The sequence below is a fragment of the Rattus norvegicus genome, chromosome 19 (genome assembly GCF_021556685.1).
Source record: "Rattus norvegicus strain SHRSP/BbbUtx chromosome 19, alternate assembly SHRSP_T2T, whole genome shotgun sequence".
Taxonomy (NCBI): domain Eukaryota; kingdom Metazoa; phylum Chordata; class Mammalia; order Rodentia; family Muridae; genus Rattus; species Rattus norvegicus.
Window position 1 is genome coordinate 38,553,593 of NC_141552.1, and position 18,730 is coordinate 38,572,322.

At 54.4% G+C, this 18,730-nt stretch overlaps 1 protein-coding gene and 1 long non-coding RNA gene across 21 annotated transcripts in view; one reads left to right on the forward strand and one right to left on the reverse strand.

Annotated features, from left to right (window-relative positions):
* Nfix (nuclear factor I X) overlaps window positions 1-18,730 on the forward strand; it is a 96,981-nt gene that overhangs the window by 74,335 nt on the left and 3,916 nt on the right. For 5 of the 17 annotated variants that reach the window (XM_087595229.1, NM_030866.1, XM_087595234.1 and 2 more), the window contains 4 exons: window positions 1,075-1,211; window positions 3,866-3,988; window positions 5,969-6,144; window positions 13,744-13,835. In XM_087595229.1, the coding sequence (XP_087451355.1) occupies window positions 1,075-1,211; window positions 3,866-3,988; window positions 5,969-6,144; window positions 13,744-13,815 (508 nt within the window). In that variant the 3' untranslated portion in view covers window positions 13,816-13,835. Of the gene's footprint in view, window positions 1-1,074; window positions 1,212-3,865; window positions 3,989-5,968; window positions 6,145-11,429; window positions 11,578-13,743; window positions 13,836-18,730 lie in introns of all 17 variants that reach the window. The other 12 variants (XM_087595222.1, XM_087595226.1, XM_087595223.1 and 9 more) reach the window with 3 other exon arrangements.
* LOC120098485 (uncharacterized) lies at window positions 842-4,723 on the reverse strand. Of its 4 annotated transcripts, none has more exons than XR_015644009.1 (3): window positions 4,448-4,723; window positions 2,254-2,400; window positions 842-1,314 (listed from the first exon to the last, which is right to left on the reverse strand). It is a non-coding gene; the product is annotated as an uncharacterized LOC120098485 (long non-coding RNA). The 4 variants fall into 4 exon arrangements; XR_015644007.1 differs by lacking the exon at window positions 4,448-4,723 and adding an exon at window positions 2,672-2,881; XR_015644006.1 differs by lacking the exon at window positions 4,448-4,723 and adding an exon at window positions 2,507-2,813.

Here is an 18,730-nt window from a genome sequence, read left to right on the forward strand (position 1 = left end):
GATGGTGTTTGAGCCGAGACCCATAGGGAGCTGGTAGGAAGAATCTACCTGGAGACTCCAGGTAGCTTCCCTCTCAGTCAGAATTGGATAAGTTGTCAGGATTATCCCCGCAGAGTACTTTAGGGACCAGAAGACTCTTGAACTCATTTAGGGGAGTGGGAGCCCCTGGAGAGGGTATCATGGGATATATGTTCCAGAAAGCTCTTCGTGGCACAGCATGTATGGCTGGGGCTGACAGCAGCCAAGCTACTGTACCAGGAAATAGTAGAGCATAGACAGAGAAGATGGTTTGTACAAAAAGAGAGAGCCTGGGAGAGAAAGCCTGAAGTGAGAGCCACAGTTCTGCAGAGCGAGGTCGAGTCTTTCCTTTTTACAGAAAAGTTTTTGGTTCACTTTTCCAATTTTTTAAAGTTTTTTGTTTGTTTGTTTGTTTGTTTGTTTGTTTGTCTTTTCAAGACAGGGTTTCTCTGTGATCTGAGGCTGTCCTGGAACTCACTCTGTAGACCAGGCTGGCCTCAAACTCATAGATCCGCCTGCCGCTGCCTCCCAAGTGCTGGGAGGTGTGTGCCACCACACTCCTGGAGCTGGACTTACAGCTTCCTGTCATGAGCACTGGGGACCAAACCCAGGTCCTCTGCAAAAGCAGTGCACGCTCTCAAACTCTGAGCCATCTCTCCAGCCTTTGTACTTGTTTTTAGTCTTGTACTAAAATTTTTAAAATTAGTTTGCTTACTTATCTTTGTTTTGCTGAGGCGGGCCCAACTAGCTGGCCTGGAGTTCACTGGAGTCCCCCTGTGTCAGCCTTCTGAGTACTAGGGTTACAGATGGGAGCCACCACCACTGGCTTAAAACACTCTTTAATGACTGAGTTCCACAGCACAGCCACAGCCGAGAGCTGATAGGAAACAGTGGGCGGGTGTAGAAGGCAGATGATGGTGTTTTGCCTGTTCCTTGATGGGCTTTCAGTGATGTCCTGGTGACCCGAGGGAGAGCAGGTCTGGACATGCTCTACTCCAGGAACTGGGTGGCTGGAACTCTGGTCCACTTGATTCGCTGCTTCTTCTTCTTCCTCAGCACCACCAAGCGCCCCAAGTCCATCGACGACAGTGAGATGGAGAGTCCAGTCGATGATGTATTCTATCCTGGGACAGGCCGCTCCCCAGCAGCTGGCAGCAGCCAGTCTAGCGGATGGCCCAACGACGTGGATGCAGGTACGGACATGGCAGTGACAATGTGGCAGCCTGTGCTCCCCGTGGCTGCTTTTGTCAGGCACCACTGTCAGGCTCTCTCGGGTCCTGAGGCTGGCAGGCCGTCCTGATGGAGGGGAGTGAGGCGAGGAGCTGAGCCACCCAAGTTGATAGCCGGCCTGTCGGCATGGTGGGTAGAGCAGGCAGCTACCAAACCTACGGTGCCATTTGTTGAGGACATGGCCTCTTCTTCGTAGATCTCTTACCTCTAGAGATCTGCCCCGCCTTGTGGTTCCCTGGATTAAATCATTCCCCGAGCTGGACCCAGGGTTGTGTTTGAGGACTCCTGGCTTTCTGAGGCAAGGGCAGGCAGCCTTTGTTTTGAAAGGTACTCAGCAGCATTCCTGGCTCCGCCACTAGATGCCAGTAGCAAACATCTACCCCTTCTGTAGTCGGTTGTTTTTGTTTTGAGACAGGGCCTAGCTCTGTAACAGCCAGGCTGGCCTCAAAATTCTGAATGCTGTTACCTCAGCCTCCCAAGTGCTGGGATTGCAGGGTGCATCACTGAATACGGCCACCCTATTGGATGACTATAAATGTTCTTAGTCAGTGCTGGGTGCCCTCAGGGAGACAGATGTGAGGTAGTCTAATCCTAGCCTTGAGGCCCAGCTTCACAAAGAAACTCAGAACTGAAGGTGGAGGAGAGCAGACCTGTCTTGGGAAACTAGCAGAGAGCAGAGATTCTACAGAGCCCAGAGGAAGCCGCCCACAGCTTCCCAGTCCTCACTGGCTCAGCTGGCTTCTTGCTGAGCCCAGAGGGACAGATCTGTGCCCACCGAAAGCTGCGTATGTCCTTGAGGCATTGGGACCCTAAAGTGCAGACCCGCCATTGTACAATGGACGGAGAACCTGCCCAATGTAGATAGAGCTGGGGACACTCTGGATGGGGCTGGGGACCGGGCTTTGTTGTTTGAGCCAAGTGCCTGGTAGAGAATGGACTGAGAGAGCCAGTGTAGCCCCTGGCTTTGACTTTGGTTCCTGTGCAAAGACAGCAAAGCTTACTTACCTCCTGGTCTTGGGTTGAGGGAGTGGGCTTGGCACCCTCTAGAGCACCCGTGGAGACTGTGCTCAGTGGAAGGGCACCCCAGCAGGACTTGGAGGTCCCTGGAGCAGACAGGGCCTGGGCCAGTGTGACACATCCCTAGGGGGATCTCTGGAGGTGGATAGAGAGAGCGCTGAGAAGGTTGAAGATTGTTATGCACCAGGTCCCAGGCTTGCCCTTGGGCAGGTGACATCTGCAAGGATTGCTGCTAGGGTACCTCGAGGACCCGCTGACTGCCTGTGACTCCATGTTCCCGAGAGCCTCCTTGCCAGGCTTCTGCAGTCTGTGCCCTGTCTGCTCTACCGCCTGCCATTTCTGCTGCTTCTGGTGGTCCTGCCGCGCACTGCACTGCGCCCCCAGGATCCCTTACCCCCCAACTTGCCGTTGTTTCCCTGGGCTTCGACAAATCGCCAATTAAGCAGCCCAGCTGCGGGATGGGAACAGCTGGGAAAGCACTGTGCAGCAGCAGGGACAGCTGTGCACAGCTGGTGGGGCACTCCCCCCTCCTCAGCATGCCAGCTATCAGGTGGTACACAGCTGCCTCCAGATAACACCTCTGCTGGTCGCTGGGAGCTCGCCCTCCCCCTCCCTCTCCCCCCCGCCCCCCCCCCCGCCACTTCTCTCTGTGGTTGAAACTCTGGGTTTCTATTCTGCAGCCCCCTTTCCCCATCACAACCAACTAGATTTATCCCTCTAAGATCGGAGCTCAAAGTCTACCTCACCTCCACCTTGCCTGGTCACTCTGGGCATGGCCTTGAAGCTCAGCCCAGGACAAGAGATACCAAAAGAATGTGGCCGTGGGAGCCCTGTTTGCCAACCTGTCACCTTGATCTGTGCATACTGAGCAGAGATGATGTTGGCTTGCAATCTCTGACTGTCAAATGCAAAACCCAGACGGGGTCTTTTTTGCTCCCCTGTTTCTCTGGCTGAATACCTACCGCCCTTGCCTTTGCAATGGGGCAGAGAAGAACTGCACTGTCTGAGCCCTCTAGCCGGGGCAATCCTTGCCCTCTTGGCTGTGCCCAGGGTACTCCCAGCTCTGGCCCCTGCCTTTGTTCTCTTGTAGCCACTCTGGAGGGCGTCTAACTGTGTTTTCCCTTTTCCTTTTCTCCAGAAAGAGGACTGATTCCCTCAGGCCAGAGTATCCTAGGGCTCAGGGTGTCTTGTCACAACTCCCAGTCTGTAGTCCCACCCTTGTCTCTCTGGCTCCTTGCGTGGCCCGTCACTCCTGGCCCGCCATCTGGCATCTGTGGACTCCTCAGGCATCCCTTCCTAGATGATGCTAGCCCTGCACCTGTTTCAATTCCTCTACTGACGGTCAGAAGCAGGATGGATGCCTTCCTCTGTGCCCCTCTTCCCCAGCACACTCTCCCACATGTTTCCAGGGGCCTCATTTTCCTCTTTGCAGAAGCAACCATAGCCAGATTGCACCCCTGAGGTCAGGCCACAGGAGGAGCAGAGCAGGGCCCGAGGTGGAGGAAGGGCCGCTGGGCGCTGAGGAGAGAAGGAGCGGGCTGCTTTGCTGGCTTCCCACCCCAGCCAGCTAAACCCGCGTGTTGCTGCTTCCTCCCCCCAGGCCCTGCTTCTCTAAAGAAGTCAGGAAAGCTGGACTTCTGCAGCGCCCTCTCCTCTCAGGGCAGCTCCCCACGCATGGCTTTCACCCACCACCCGCTGCCTGTGCTTGCTGGAGTCAGACCAGGTGAGAGATGGGGGCGGGACTTAAGGGGACACTGCGGGAGGCAGCCACAGCAAGGGGCAGCTGGCAAGGTACAAGAGGGGGCCAGGGAGCACTTTGAGTTACAGATCTGGCCTCCCCAAAGTGGGTCGGGTCACAGCAGTGGGGAGGTATGGGATGGGCAGTGTACCTCTGAGAACCAGGCTTGCCCACTGGGTCGGTTCCTAGAATCCCTCCCACGTGCTAACTCTGGCTGTGTAAGTCTATGTTGGGTGCATGTTTTGCACATGCTCACTGGGAGCTGCATGCAGCCTCCCCCCCTCCCCCTCCCTCACCAGCAAGTAGTTGAGCCAAGTTGCTCTCCGGTGGATTAGAGAGAGCAGTCCAGGTTCCTGGTGTCTGTCCTAGAGCAAACCGGCACCTAATCTGGGCCTCCCTGCCTTTCCCAGAAGTGAAGGGCTGGGCCAAAAGAACAAGGCTCACCATAAAAAGGACTGTCCTGCTGCTTTGAGGACACATCTCTTCAGCCACCCCCCCCCCCAGAAGATGCTGGATCTTCCTGAGGGTGGGGCCAGGCAGGATACCCGGGAACCTGGCTCTCCCGCACGTGCTACTTTCCTCCCTCAGCACCCATCTGGCAGCAAAGGCCTGGCTTTTGTTTGCACATGGCCCTGTGTCTGCCATGCCTCTCTTCTCTTCTGTAGGACACGGCAGGGAGGTTTACCTCCGGGCTTCCTCCTTGGGGCCTCCTGGCTTAAAGCCCAGAGGCAGCCAGTGCTGGGGTAGGGTGTGGTGGCCACAAGGTGGGGGCAGGGAGCCCAGGCCTAGTGCAGGCAACAGGAGGGAGGCAAGCCCCACCCTGCTGTACTCCATTTTTATGAACTCCAGAGAGAAGCCAAGTTTCCTCAGCCCCCTAATGAAACTGAGAGCAAGAGTGCGCTGATTGGAAACAGACAGGAAGGGGGAGAACTTGAAGAAGAGCTGAGGCCTATGCAGGGGTAGGAACTGTGAGTTCACAGCGACAGGGCCAACACGTGAAGGAGGCCTATGCATCCGCTTACAGGATCGGAGTTGTGTGTGCCCGGTGCCGATCCTGCACAGGCAGGGCCTGTCTGTCCAGAGACCATGGAGCCATGGTAATCTGTTGTTGGTACTTCAGGCAGGCTTAGATCTAGGACCTGACAAGTGAGGTGTTTGCCAAGGGTAAAAGAAGGAAAATGTCAAGGGTGCTAAAAGCTCAATGGAAGACAAGTAACATATTAGTGTGTTGTTTCTAAACAAAAACAAACAAACAAACAAACAAAAAACAATTATAAACTATAGGATGATTCCAACACCTGAAATCCCAGCACCCAGGAGGCCAAGGCAGGAGGATAGAGAATTGGAGGCCATGTGACTGTCTCAAAAACCAAACAGGAGCAAAATCTTTTGAGAAGCAAATAACATTGTAACAGTTTGCGGGGTGGAAAGCTCCACTAGCAGGCCGGGAGCCTCGGTCCTGCGAATACAAAAGAAAACCAAGCATCCAAAAGCAAACAACCAGAAAGCAGGCAGATGGTGCCTGCAGCCAAGGCATTAATTAGGAAGTTAGGTCAAGAGGGTGCAGAGTTTAAGGTCATCAAGTTCAACCTGGGCTACAAGAGACCCTATCTCAACAAACAATCTAGAAAAGCAACATTCTAACAGTTTTAAACAGGCCTAACCCTGCACTGGTAGCTCGCTATTCACCTGCCTCAGCGAACCCCCAAGCCAGCCCCAGTCAGATAGTATTTATAGAAGCAAGCAAGCAGCCGGCCCTCAGGTACTAGCCTGCCAGTTTAGTTTAGTTTATTGCATTGAATTTTTTTTAAACTTAGGTGGCAGGCGTTTTGTGCCTGACACAGAGCTTCTGCCCCATTCCGCCTCTTCCTCGGGATCCTCAGCCCTTCTACCAGGCCCTGTGCCTTGCTTTTGCACAAGGGCTGTTCTCACCCTTCTCTTTCTCCCCTGCCTGTGTGCACACAGGGAGCCCCCGGGCCACAGCATCAGCACTGCACTTCCCTTCCACCTCCATCATTCAGCAGTCGAGCCCGTACTTCACACACCCAACCATCCGCTACCACCACCACCATGGGCAGGACTCGCTGAAGGAGTTCGTACAGTTTGTGTGCTCTGACGGCTCGGGTCAGGCCACCGGGCAGGTGAGTCCAGAGGGCACAGGAGGCCCTGTAGCCTCATCTGTTTATCTGTGTGTCTATCTGTCTGTCTGTCCCATCTGTCTGTCTAAGGGCTCACAAGGAGAGGGCCAAAAGTCTGGAGCATACCTGGAGTTGGAGCTGCAGAAAGCCCATAGAATCTACCTTGTGGTCAGTTTTAGTGGGCTCAGGACCATTATGCTGGGGCCTGTCTGTTAGGGTCGGAGAGTTGGGGCAGCTGTCCAACCTTCCTTTTGGGGCTTCTTGTCCTTCCTGTTGACCCGTGGTTCCCAGCAGGAGTGAGCCTATAATTTGGCCTTAGACCACCACCTCTTCCTAAAATTTAGAGGGTCAAGAATTTGGCAGATTCTGAACCTGAGCTGGCTCATCACTGTTGACTCTCAGAGTGTTTATTCTTCGTGGTGCAAGGCTGCCCTGGACTCTGTGGGAGGCATCCCTGGCCCCACCTGACAAAGCCTGTCCCTCCTTCCTCTCAGTTATGGCCATCAAATCTGTCACTGGCTTTCAGTATGCCCCACGTGTGAAGACAGATTCCTACGTCAGGATTCTTAACAAAGGGCTCCCACACCATTATGGTTCTAGAAAATCCTTCTGATTCACAATTCTGTGGGACAGTCGGGCGCCCTGTGGATTCCTTCTCTATCAGCCAGCCCCAGGGCCTGGTCCAAACCCAAGGTGCTCAGCAAAGGAATTAATCCAGGAAGATACTGGGCCAGAGACGCTGGCAGGGCGTGCTCACCGTGAGATGAGACGCGGTGGTCGGGGCTCCTGGGCAGTTCTGTGCAGTCCAGCAGCGTGAAAACTTCTCAGTGCCTCCCTCAGCTGGTACAGATAGTCTGGCTGTGAGAAGCCAGCAGGAAGATGTTTGAGGGGTTTTGGAAAAAAAGTTGGGAGAGGCCTTCTGGAAGTCCACAGCAGAGGCAGTCCAGGGGGAAGAGCAGTGGTCCTCTGTTGTCCAGCCAGGCTGCCTTGAGGTGCTCCTAGAAGAATGGGCATTTTCTGGTTCCAGGGTATGACTGACTGGGCTAGGGTCTGCATCCTGGGTCTCTGCCCATCCTTGGGACTGGTCCTGTTTCCTCTGCTTGCTCCCCCATCCCTACCCTTCTGCTGCCCTCCTCTTCTTCCAAACTTCACCCCACAAGAGTCGTTTCTCTTGCCGACTCTACAGCTGAGCACATTTGCGGCCTTCCTGCCTCTCTGGATTAAAAACTGCCCATCTCAGAGGGGTAGGGCGGTAGAACTGGCCCCTGGTTGACACTTCAGAGAGAGAGCAGACTCCAGATGGGTACTGCCTAGCTGCAGAGGCAGCCAGGCTCTCAGTCTGGATAAGCCTAGGACCTTTAGGTCAATGCAAAGAGCCTCTAACCACAGGACCCTGGAGAAAGAATGAGTTTGGTTCCTGCCTCCTGGGGGCTGGGTTCCGAGCCCCTCCTGTGACCTGTCATGTGCAACATGGAACACTCGCTTGCCTAGTTATTTTCTCAAGACAGGTACCCGTTTCCATGAGACTGCAGACAGATGTAAGCAGACACCTTGCTGAATGTAACTAACACTGGGGAGTAGGGAATCCTGTCAGGACCTCCTCTCTGACCTGAGACTGAGAGAAAGCTTGCCTCAGGGACCATGGGGCTTCTGAGGGGAGTCAAGTGATGCACTCCTGTGGGGAAGAGTCTGGCTTCTCGGGAGAATGGAGGCTATGCTGCTGTCCCTGGCCACATAGAGAAGCAGTTCTCAGACTTAGCCTGAGTAAAGAGTTACCCAGAGGCCTCAGCATTTAGCTTACTTCAGTAGCGGTGGAGTCTAGGAACCCAAGTGTCTACCAAGACCCTGCTCCCAGTCCTCTGGCCAGAACCCCCACTTTAGGAATCCTTGACCTTAGAGCCTACAGGAGCACCTCCCTCAGGAACCCCAAGTTACAGACCAGCCTTTCTGAAAAATATCTATAGCGAAGAAATACACACTATTACAGAAGGCTCTCAGGCACCCTAATATTTCATCCTTCCACCCAAGTCTAGGGTGCTCGTTTAGACGGTCACATGGAGACAGCATCTAAGGTGCTGCCAAGGGCAGGAGGAAGGGTTCTGGGTAGAAGTGTTTCAGGGGTGGTGAGGGCCCAGTGGTGGTAATGACTTAGGCAAGCAGAGTGCTGCTATCAGTGCGAGGTGGGTGATGTGCTGGGCCAGTTGTAGACTCCTTTCAACCCCAACTCAGTTCCTAAGGTAACACAGAATCAAAGACCTTGATATTTTAATGCCCTGACTTATATCGAACCTAGAACTCCGATGTTCCAGGCCTTCTAGAAATAAGTCTGAGAGTATTGTAACTAGCCTCATCAAGTGGGGTTGTCCTTTTAGACACTCTCGCAAGAGACGGGCTCCATGCTGTGTCCTAGATGCTTGGAGCCCAGAGAGAAGTCATGAAGCTGTGACCTGTGGGACTGTTCCATTTCCTGTCTAGGGGAAGCATGGGCCGAGAGCCAGACAGACCATAGACACCAGGGAGGAGGCTGCTGCTTGGCTCTCACTGATGCCCCTGCAGAGCTGGAAAGCCTCCCTTTGGTCCTGATGCTATCTAGAACCAAAGAGTCACTCTCTCAGATGCTATACCTAGCCCAAGAGACCCCAGTCCAGGTCACCGATAGGGATGCTGGGTAGCCCGATGCTCTGTGCTGTTATCCTTAGAGTGTGCAGGAATGGCAGAAGGGATAGCGTGTCAGACCTAGCAGGTCACTGGGGATAAGGGCTTGTAGCTAGAAGAACCAGAGGTCTGGGTCAAGTGTGACTGAAGTGGAGCAGGAGCTGGGCAGTGCATGCCTGTAATTCCAGCATTTGGGAGGCGGAGTCATCCTCAGGAGTAAAGCATTGCCACACAAACTTAATGGCCTAAGTTTGATCCCTGGGACCCACGAAAAGATGGAAGAGGATGAAATAGAGCAGAAAGGACAGCATGGTCCCACCTGAGGAGAAGACCCTAAGGTCTCGCTCGCCTCCTGGAAGTGAGACTTGAGTGCTACACGAGCCCGCTGGAGTGCTGGAGTCTGGGGTCAGCCGCTCCCATGACTCCAGTGAAGGGCCAAGGGTATCCAAGAAGAATAGGACAGTGAGAGGCCAGCATGACTCGGAGACTCTGGCCGGTCCATGGGTGTGTGTGATGCTTTTAGAACAGACCTTAAGGGGTTCAGGAGGGAGTTTCAGGGAGGGCACTCTGAGGTGAGCAGGGCTATACTCTGACCTCACTGTCAGCCTGAGCTCTAGAGAGTCCAAGGAACTGAGAATGGGAAATGCCTGGAGAAGAGATAGGGTGTGGAATAAGAACCTTCAGGGACCACTGGTGAGATTGTGTCTCACTTGTAAAATAGTGGAACATTTCAATGAGAGCTGAGCTGATTTGCTTGTAGTGAAGAGGGCCCAAGAGGTTGCCAAAGGCTCTTGGGTCAGACAGATATGGCTCTGCCCCAGGCATGGCCAGTGTAGCAGGTGACTTTGGATGAACTGCTCCCCTGAACAGAACCTCACTGGAGTCAGCTGTAGAATGGGTAGACAAAGCTTCCTTCGCATCAAAGGAAGTATTATTAGCTTTGAACAGAAAACGAGCTTTCATCCTGCAAGCTATAGGCTACCCACTTGAGGCCAATAGTATCTTCTAGGCCTCAGAAATGACTCGAGATGTTGTCAGGCGACAGGGAGCAGAATGGCCCTGAGGTGAGAACTGTTCCCTTGTGAGTAGTCGGAAGGTCAGACACAGCATGAGTATAATGGCTGAGACATGGTGGGACATCCAGAGAACCACACTGAGCCACTCACTGTCAGCAAGGGTGGCCCCACGCCCTCCACCCCTCCCCCCACAACTACTCCCCCCTACGCCCACCCCTGCAGCCTCATTCTCATCAGCCAAGAGTGGGGACAGACTGATGATGACTGGAGACCTCTCACCTCCCTGGAGAGGGGGTGCGGGGGTTCCTGGGATTTGTCTTCCTGTAGGAGGAGCACTGGACAGGTATTATAATGGTGCACCCTTAAACTCCGAGCTCGCACTCGGGATGTCGTGTCGAGGCAGGAGGTTTACCAGTCTGAGGGCAAGTTGAGAGAGAAAGACCTCCCTAGGACTTGTGCCTAAGTGGCCAGAAGGGCTGAAGTTTGCTCCATAGGAAAAGAAGAGCTGGGGCCAGGCCTCCCTGCGCCTGAGCTGCTGCAGGTGGGCATGGAGGGCTCTGCCCCAAGCAGCAGGAGGCAATGCTCCAGGTCTCTCCAGGGAGACTGTGCCTGCCAGTGGCTGGGGAGCGTGTGGCGCGTTCTTTCTCTGAAGCCTTGAAGCCGACCCAGACACGGTCAGGCACGAGGCCTGGAGGAGAAACGAAAGTTTGAGGCCAAAGAGGGCACAAAAGGACAAGGAATGGATCTTGGTGGCAGAATGTCCCTGGCTCCTGAGGGCGTGCGTTATCCAGGGATTCGCTCTTGAAGAACCTCACAGAAGTCGGAGCCGCCAATGGCGTATTTTCCTCGCTGGCTGATCTTTCTAGAAAAGGCCAGCCTCCCACTGTTCCCAGGCTGAGAACAGGATCTGCTGGAGATAGAATGGAGGGTGAGCTTCTCATGGCCTCCTGAGCCAGGCTGCCCATTGGGGCGGATATCGGCAAGCCTGTGGCTAGTCAGCCAGCCCCAGCTAGAGCCATGGAGGGAGCGTGCCCTTGAGACCTTGGAGGTGAGCTGGCCCCTCATTCCTGCCATGAGCGTGATTGTTCTAGGTGCAGTGGTGTGCATCACTAGGTGGTTCGTTCCTGTACCTAGAACATCTCGCTTAAAAATTGACAAGTGTGCCACCGCGTACGGTGGCATCGCCTTTAAACCCAGCCCTTGGAGCCGGAGGCAGGTAGATCTTGAGGCCAGCCTGGTCTACATGGTGAGTTTGAAGCCAGCCAGAGCAACACAGTAAGATCCTGATCAAAAAAGAAAGAAATGAGGAATCACCCGTCGGACACCCCCTTCTTCCCTCCCACTACTTCATAAGAGGAAAAAGAAAGAAAGAAAGAAAGAAAGAAAGAAAGAAAGAAAGAAAGAAAGAAAGAGACAGAGAGAAACACCCAAGAGACCAAATAGAGGCCTTACACCCTCCTCCGTCCTGTGCCTAGAGGAAAGGACCCTCTCTCCCACTCCTGCATCTTCCATCGGGAGTGCCTGCTCTCAGGAGCAAGCGGCCGGCCGCGCAGGGGAGCGAGCGTGTGTCTGTGTGTGATGTGCCTTCATGCGTCACTCTATTTATGTTGTTCGCAGCCCAACGGTAGCGGCCAGGGCAAAGTCCCGGGGTCATTTTTGCTACCGCCGCCGCCTCCAGTGGCCAGACCTGTGCCCCTTCCTATGCCTGATTCCAAAACCACCAGCACGGCCCCAGACGGCGCCGCCTTGACTCCTCCATCACCTTGTAAGTGGACGATGAAATCAATACCACAGCGCCCAGCATCCCTGGCCCATCTACACGGTCTCCACTGCAAAAAGAGGAGCGCCCCCTCCCAACAAAGCCCCTACCCAGAGCGCCTCAGAGCCTCCTACCGGATGAGCAGGGTCGAGCCCTGGCCATGGCCTCCGGGCCTCAGTTACACCAGCCAGCACCCCATGAGCCCTGCCCACTGCTCCCAGCCAGGCCCTGGCCCAGGCCCCCCTGGGGGGCGGGAGGGAGAGTGCAGTGGGGCACTGGGCCGGGGGTGCTGGCGCGGGTAGGGGGGCGGGAGGCACAGCCATGCCATCTTCATGCCCGATTGCTGCTTTTGGTTTTGGTTTTGGTTTTGGTTTTGATTTTTTGGTTTTGTTTTTCAATTTTTTGTTGTTGTTGTTTTGTTGTTCCCTTACACACACCAAAACAAATTGAATGTGACCACAAGGTGATGCCACCGCCATCTTCTTTTTGCCTTGCCCCCTCACCTCCATCTGGCCCTTTGGGCCTCTGAAGATGCAGGAGGCTGCTTCCAATGCCTTCTTCCCTCCGTCTCTCATTTGGTTGTTTCTTCCTCTTCTTCTTCTTCTTCTTCTACTACTACTACTACTACTACTACTACTACTACTACTACTACTACTACTACTACTACTACTTCTTCTTCTTCTTCTTCTTCTTCTTCTTCTTCTTCTTCTTCCTTTCTCCTTTTTTCTTTCTTTTTCCCCCTTTCCTCCCCTCTTCCTCTTCCTCTCCTCCCATCCCTTCCTTTCCCTCCCCCTCAGTTCCTTTCCCAGGTTGTAAGTTCCAAGGAGAAGTGGGGGGCACTGGGTCCTGGCTTCATCTTTTTCTTCCTCCCTCTCTCACTCCCCCTCCCTCCCTCCCTTCTCCCCCCCCTTCCTTTTTTCCTTTAAATCCAATGACAAATGTTGCCGAAGGGAAGAGAAGAAAAATCTAAGTGGAGAGCTAGACCCAGCTAGACCCGACGTGAAGGACAGGAGAGGTGGAAGGCAGGCGGCACTGTCTTGGGCTGGGACAGGGGTGGGCAGAGCTCTGAGCTGGAACTGTGCAGGAGTGGGTGGGAGGGTGGCCCATGTCAACACTCCTGTCTGTTGGAGCTCTCTGTCCTTCTCTCCCGTGGTTTGAGTTCTGTCCCCCTCCCTGCTCTCTCCATGCCATCTTCTCATTTGCATATGCCATTAGACATGATCACAGTCACTGGAGGTGGGCAGAGTTGGGGAGGGAACCAGGTTGGGGCAGACCTCTGGAGAGAGGTGGACAGGAACTGGTGAGCATGTCTGATATAGACAGGGGTGGCTTCCCAGGCAAACTGTGACAGTCCATTTTCCTCTGGGGACTGTTTCCCAACTGTCAGGTTCAGCTGGATACCCCAGAGGAGCTCAGGGGTGTTGGGTTCATTTTTCCCCTGGGGCACTGGACAGCCGCACCCCCCCCCCAGGTGGCTGAGCTTTGGGGCTCTGTCTGCGGCCTCTTTCTCTGTCACCTGGCCTAGCACACTGATGGGAAGAGAGTAGCATGTGCTTCAGCCTCTCTGCCATAGCACAGGTCAGGCGGCCAGGCCACAGGGTCTTTTGTGACCACTCCTGCTGGCTCTGCCCTCCACTGGACCCCTGTGAGTTCCTGAGCCACTTGCCAACCGATGGGACTGCCCAAGGTGGTAAGTGGTACAGCCCCTGGTGAGGCTGTGTGGCTGGCGAGGTGGCCTGGATGAGAGGGTCACCCAGCCAGGCTACTTCAGGCCACCAGCTCCCACCTTTGCCCTTCTATAAGTAGAAAATTTAGGAACTCCACTGGTAAACCCGGTGGTAGCCATTGTCTCTGTAGGGGACAGAACTAGACCCACGGGACTTCAGCTGCAGCCTCAAGGGCCCTTCTTCACCCCAGCCTCTACAGGCTGAGACAGAAGGGTATGTGTGTGCTCTTGGTCAGTGAGAGGAAGGACTTGGAGCCTGACCTCCCCAGCTGCAGCCCCTCACTCTTCCTTCCTGCAGCCATACCCTGCAGCACGCACGCACACAGGTCTAACCTAGTTTCTCCCTTTCTCAGCCGCCCAGAGAGGCAGTGCCCAGGTGGGTCCCAGAGCCTGACCTGGTCTCTCCCTCTCTCTGCTCCCCCCCACCCCCCCCCCGCTCCCCATAGCATTCACAACGACAGGCGCCTCCTCTGCCAACCGGTTTGTCAGCATCGGATCCCGGGACAGCAACTTTCTGAACATCCCACAGCAGTCTCAGGTAGGAGATGCCTGGATGCACACAGAGGTGTGCACATTGGGAGCACATCGTGGGACGAGGGAAGAAACTGGGGAGGCTTGGGGAGGACTGTTCCTTATGAGCTGCATACCCAGGCTTCTGCCCAGCCGAGCAGCCTCCCTAGGAAGAAGCCTCAGGCTCCCTGGCTAATCAGCTAATTGGATAATTAGCTCTAACAGCCCTGGACCTGGGAAAAGCAGCCTGAGGCCAGAGGCCTCTAGGCCATCCTGGTAAAGCAAAGATGAGAGTCTGAGGTACTAACTGGGAAGACAGCCCTATCTCCCGGATCTCTTCCTGATCCTGTCCTGCCTAACCCGGGCCTTCCCTGTTTCTCCGGGCCTGGGTGGGGCAGATGAAGGTGGAGAAGGGACAAAGCAGGTCTGGTGGGCCGCATGCCCACAGGCTGGCATCAAGGGCAAGGCAGAGCTGGCTACAGGCCTGGAGGCCTCTCCCCTAAGTCCCCCTAAGTCCCATTAGGAGAAAGGTCAAGCTGCTGGAGCCCCCAGTCCCTACTGATACCACCCCTACTTCTTAAAAGGAGACGAGCCAAACTTGCCCTCCAGCATGAGGCCCCCAGGCTGCCCTGAGAACACATCTTCACGAGTGCACACATGGGCATCTCGAGTGCCTGTATCCAGAAAGGATGAGAAGAGAAGCAGGAACCCAGGGTGCTCCGAGCACGGGGAGGACCCACCTCAGGAACCGGCCAGGGGCAGCTTTAGAGGGCCAGGGCTTTCAGAAAGAGCACACAAATGTTCTTCTTTTTGTAAATTTTATAAAAACACTTCCTTGCTGGCTTCCTCGGCCCTGGGAAATCCACCCCTGCTCAGAGCCTCACGGCCACCTCTGCTGGCTCCTGCCCCACCCCGCCTCTGTGGAGGCCCAGTCCAGAGAAAGTTTGGTGGATGGAAGTTTCGTGTGTGTGGTTGGAGGGTCTTTTCTTTCTCTTTCTTTCTCTTTTCCTTTAAAACACCACACACACACACACACACACACACACACACACACACACACACACACACACACACAACTTAGTCAAACTTCAGAGCTCCCTAGTGGTGAGGAGGGAGGAGAAGGGAACTTCAACCCCCTCCAGCCTCCCGCCCCCTTTCCCCAGAGTCACGTCTGACCCGTCTGGTTTCCAGGAGCAACCAGACATGATGTAACACCCAGATGAACTTGAACTTGGGGGTGTTGAGAAGAAAAACAATGGCTCTGAGCAGGGTCTGGAGCCAGCCCACTCTGCTCTGTGCCAGGGAGGCCGAGAAAGCCCTGCTGGCAGAAGGTGGGAGGGGGTGCCAGGGGAAGGGACAGCAGGCGGCCTCCCCTCCCAGCTCTGGGCTGGCACCAGGAGCAGGACTCCATTGCTCCCTCCCTCTCCCCTTGCCAGTGTGCTTGCTCCACTGCTGCTGGAACCTCCCTCCCTCCCTCCCTCCCTCCCTCCCTCTCTCTCTTTCTTTCTCTGTTTTCCCTCCTTCACTTTCTCTGCTTGCTTGACTTGGATGTTTTGAAGCCAAGCCAGAGTTTGAGGCAAGTTTGGGAAATAATTTCTCTCTCTCTCTCTCTCTCTCTCTCTCTCTCTCTCTCTCTCTCTCTCTCTCTCTCTCTCCTCTCCTCTCCTCTCCCCCCCCCACTCTCTCTCTGCGCCTTATGTCGCAGGTGGGGGAATGAACCCTCCCCTGATCCAGTGCCCTGACTGCTCAGGTGTGTCTGGGGATTGTGGGGAAATGAAAGTTAGACACCCAGAGCAGGAGCCCTTGGGCCTGGGGGCAGGCAGAAGGCATTAGGGGGACAATCAGGAGTGGTTTCCACAGTAACCAGTGACTTTAGCTGATCCTTGGAGCACCAGATGGAGACGGGACAATAGAATGAGGAAAGAAAGGAAAATTTTAGCAATTTTATCATTCTCTAAACAGTGCTTTTTAACTTAGTTTTAATCAATTTGGGGCCCGGACTTGGAAAGCCGGGAGGGGTAAGCAGAGAAAGTTGGGCTGGCCTTGACAACAGACCCCTGCTCCCCAGGCCTGTGTAGAGGCCCTCCTAAGTCCCCATCCCACCCTTGAGACTGTAAAGCTGTATTAGTCCAGGAGTCAGCTCAGACCTTGGTGTGGTCCCCCTTCCAGTGTCCTGGGCATCCTCCAACAGCCTGTGTCTGTTAGGGAAGCAGAGCAAGGGTGGCTCCCATGGCCTAGAGCAATGGCATAGAAGCCCATGTTAGCCATTCCTGAGGTCCCAGAGAACACCAGAGTTGGAAGCCGAGAGCTCTGCTGACTGGCCTTCTGGCTTTGTGAGTTTCCACTTCGGCTTTCCAGACCCTTCCCTGGCCTTTAGTGAATAGACAAGTGGGCAGCTGCCCGAGAACCCACAGAGGGAGGCAGGTGCACATCCTGCCAGGTACCCAGCAGGCACTCGGCAGCACTGACAGGCAGCACCCTTTGCTGTTGCAGTCCATACCCACATTTCTGGGTGTTCATCCACTGCACCTCTATCCTCGCCACTGGCCATCTGTAGCAATGTGCACTGACATTAATTAGGAAAAAACCTAGGGCTGGAGAGAGAGCTCTGTAGGAGAGCATTCACCTAACGTTCCGTTCCGAGGGACTAGGCTCCATTTCCACACCTTATTCCAGAAGCCACATTTCAAGTGTTCATGCTCATAAACCATGCTATCAGTGACTGCCTTAGCACATCTAGAGAAAACTCCAGAGGCTCTTTGAAGGTCGAACTTTATTTTGATTTACTTGTGCGTGTTTGAGCATCCACATGTGTGTGCGTGATGCTTAGATATGGGCGTGTGTGCCAATGAATGCATGTGGAGATCAGGAGAAGATGTTTTTCAGTCACTTCTCTCTTCCCACCTTTAGGTTTAGGGATCGAGGTCAGGTCCTTGCATGCTGGGACTGAAGGAGCAGGACACCTCTTCTCCAAACCCATTGCTAACTCTTGTGTTTAATGACCCCCGTTTCACATGGGCGCTTAATGCAGTCCCAAACCAGAGCCCGAGGAACAGGATCTGGCATGAGTTGATCAATATTGGGACAGTAATGTTTTTGCTTTTTAAAATAGTTGGATCCCAGGGCCTCGGATATGTTAGACAAGGCCATACTCATAACCCCGTAGTGGTGGGGTTTCTATTTTTATTTTGTTGGAATTACTAGCAAGTTTCATCATGCCTAGGTCCAATAGTATTTTTTGTTTCTCTGAGTTTCGAGACAGTGTCTGACTCTGTAGCCCAGGCTGGCCTGGGACACACTGTGGAGCACTGGCTGAGCTCAAATTCCACACAGTCTTCTTGCCTCCGTCTCCTGCGAGCTGTGATTACAAGAGAAGCCACCAATTTTGGCTTCCAATAGTGTGTTTATTTTTGAGACAGGGTTCTCAATGTAACCCTGGTTGTCCTGGAACTCACTATGTAGACCAGGCTGGCCTCCAACTATCAAGAGATCACCTACTCGGATTAAAGTCATGTACTACCATTCCCAGCTCCAGCAGTATTTTAAATTTTGGAAAATTTCACATGAAATTCTGCCTGGATCTCTGGCTTCTTTTGAACAGTTGGCCACTCCAGGAGCCTGGTGCCTTCACCCCAAGTTAACGAGTTGGACACTACCTAGGCAGGGCACAGACGTTCCCACGCAGCCTGCTCATGCATGGTTGTGGCGCGGTACATGCAGCAAACAGGGCCATAGGACCATAGGCTCTTACCCACTCCCTACATTTGAGTTCTGTCGCCCAAGGGCTGTGACTATAAGCAGGTCAAGATCATGCATTCTGTGTGTGCCTGGCATCGGTATGGGCTTGGGACAAGGAGGGAATGAAACAGCATTTGGTGTGTGTGTGTGTGTGTGTGTGTGTGTGTGTGTGTGTGTGTGTGTGTGTGAGAGAGAGAGAGAGAGAGAGAGAGAGAGAGAGAGAGAGTGTGTGTGTGTGTGTTCGGCTCTGTCTGGTCCTGTAGGCCCAAGTCTATGACCTAGAGCTCCAAGATGATACCCCCAGTTGCCATATCAGGGACCCTCATTTTGTTGTGATGGTACTGCCAGGTATACCCAAGCAAAGAACAGGTCTGGAGAAGAGCGCTTCACTCCCTCTTGGGCAGGAAACCAGAGTCGAGCCTTTGATGGAGGGCGTTGCCAAGCAGCCAGCCCCAGGGGTCCACCCTGTGTATACTGTGTGTTCACTGCCAGCAGGGCCCTATATACGGGAAGGCAGCGCCCCCTGCTGGCTTCCCTAGGGAAGCAATATCCTCCGCAGGGTGCTTCAGGCTCCTTTCCCAGTCTGGTGCCCTAAAGGCCCAAGAACGGTCAGGGTGGGTGGGCTCTGGCCCCCTCCCCCAGGCCTGGCCCTAGTAGGAACTGAAGCCATGTGGTTCCCTGCCCCCAGTCTTTCAACCTGAGGGACAGGACGTTGGCTGTAATGTACAGACATGAATTTCTGCTTTTAATCCAAAGGAACAGAAAGAAAACTCAGCAAGAACTCGAGCTGGGCCACCCCCACCCTACTCCCCCAACCCCCGTGGGTACAAAAGGCCCAGTCTGGCATCCTCCCCACCTTCCAGGTCCCACACAAAAACCTAAACAATTGCAAACATGGCCAGATCCCAGGTCTGTGCCAGTGCCAGCCATGGGGGTCCCACCCGCTGGGCACCGTGCCCACGGGAAGGCCAGCTGGACTCTTGCACTGGGGTCTGGGGGGGATTCCCTCAGAGGGTGGAGAGAATGATTTGGCTTCCTCCATTGGGGTCTTATGCTCAGCACCCTGGCCCTCCTCCTGAGCTCACTGTAGAGGTTGGGGATCATAGAGCCAGGGGGGAGTGAAATGGGAGTTGGGACCTGCCCAGCTGTTCTCACGGTCGCTTTTTTTTCCTGGTCCCATTACAG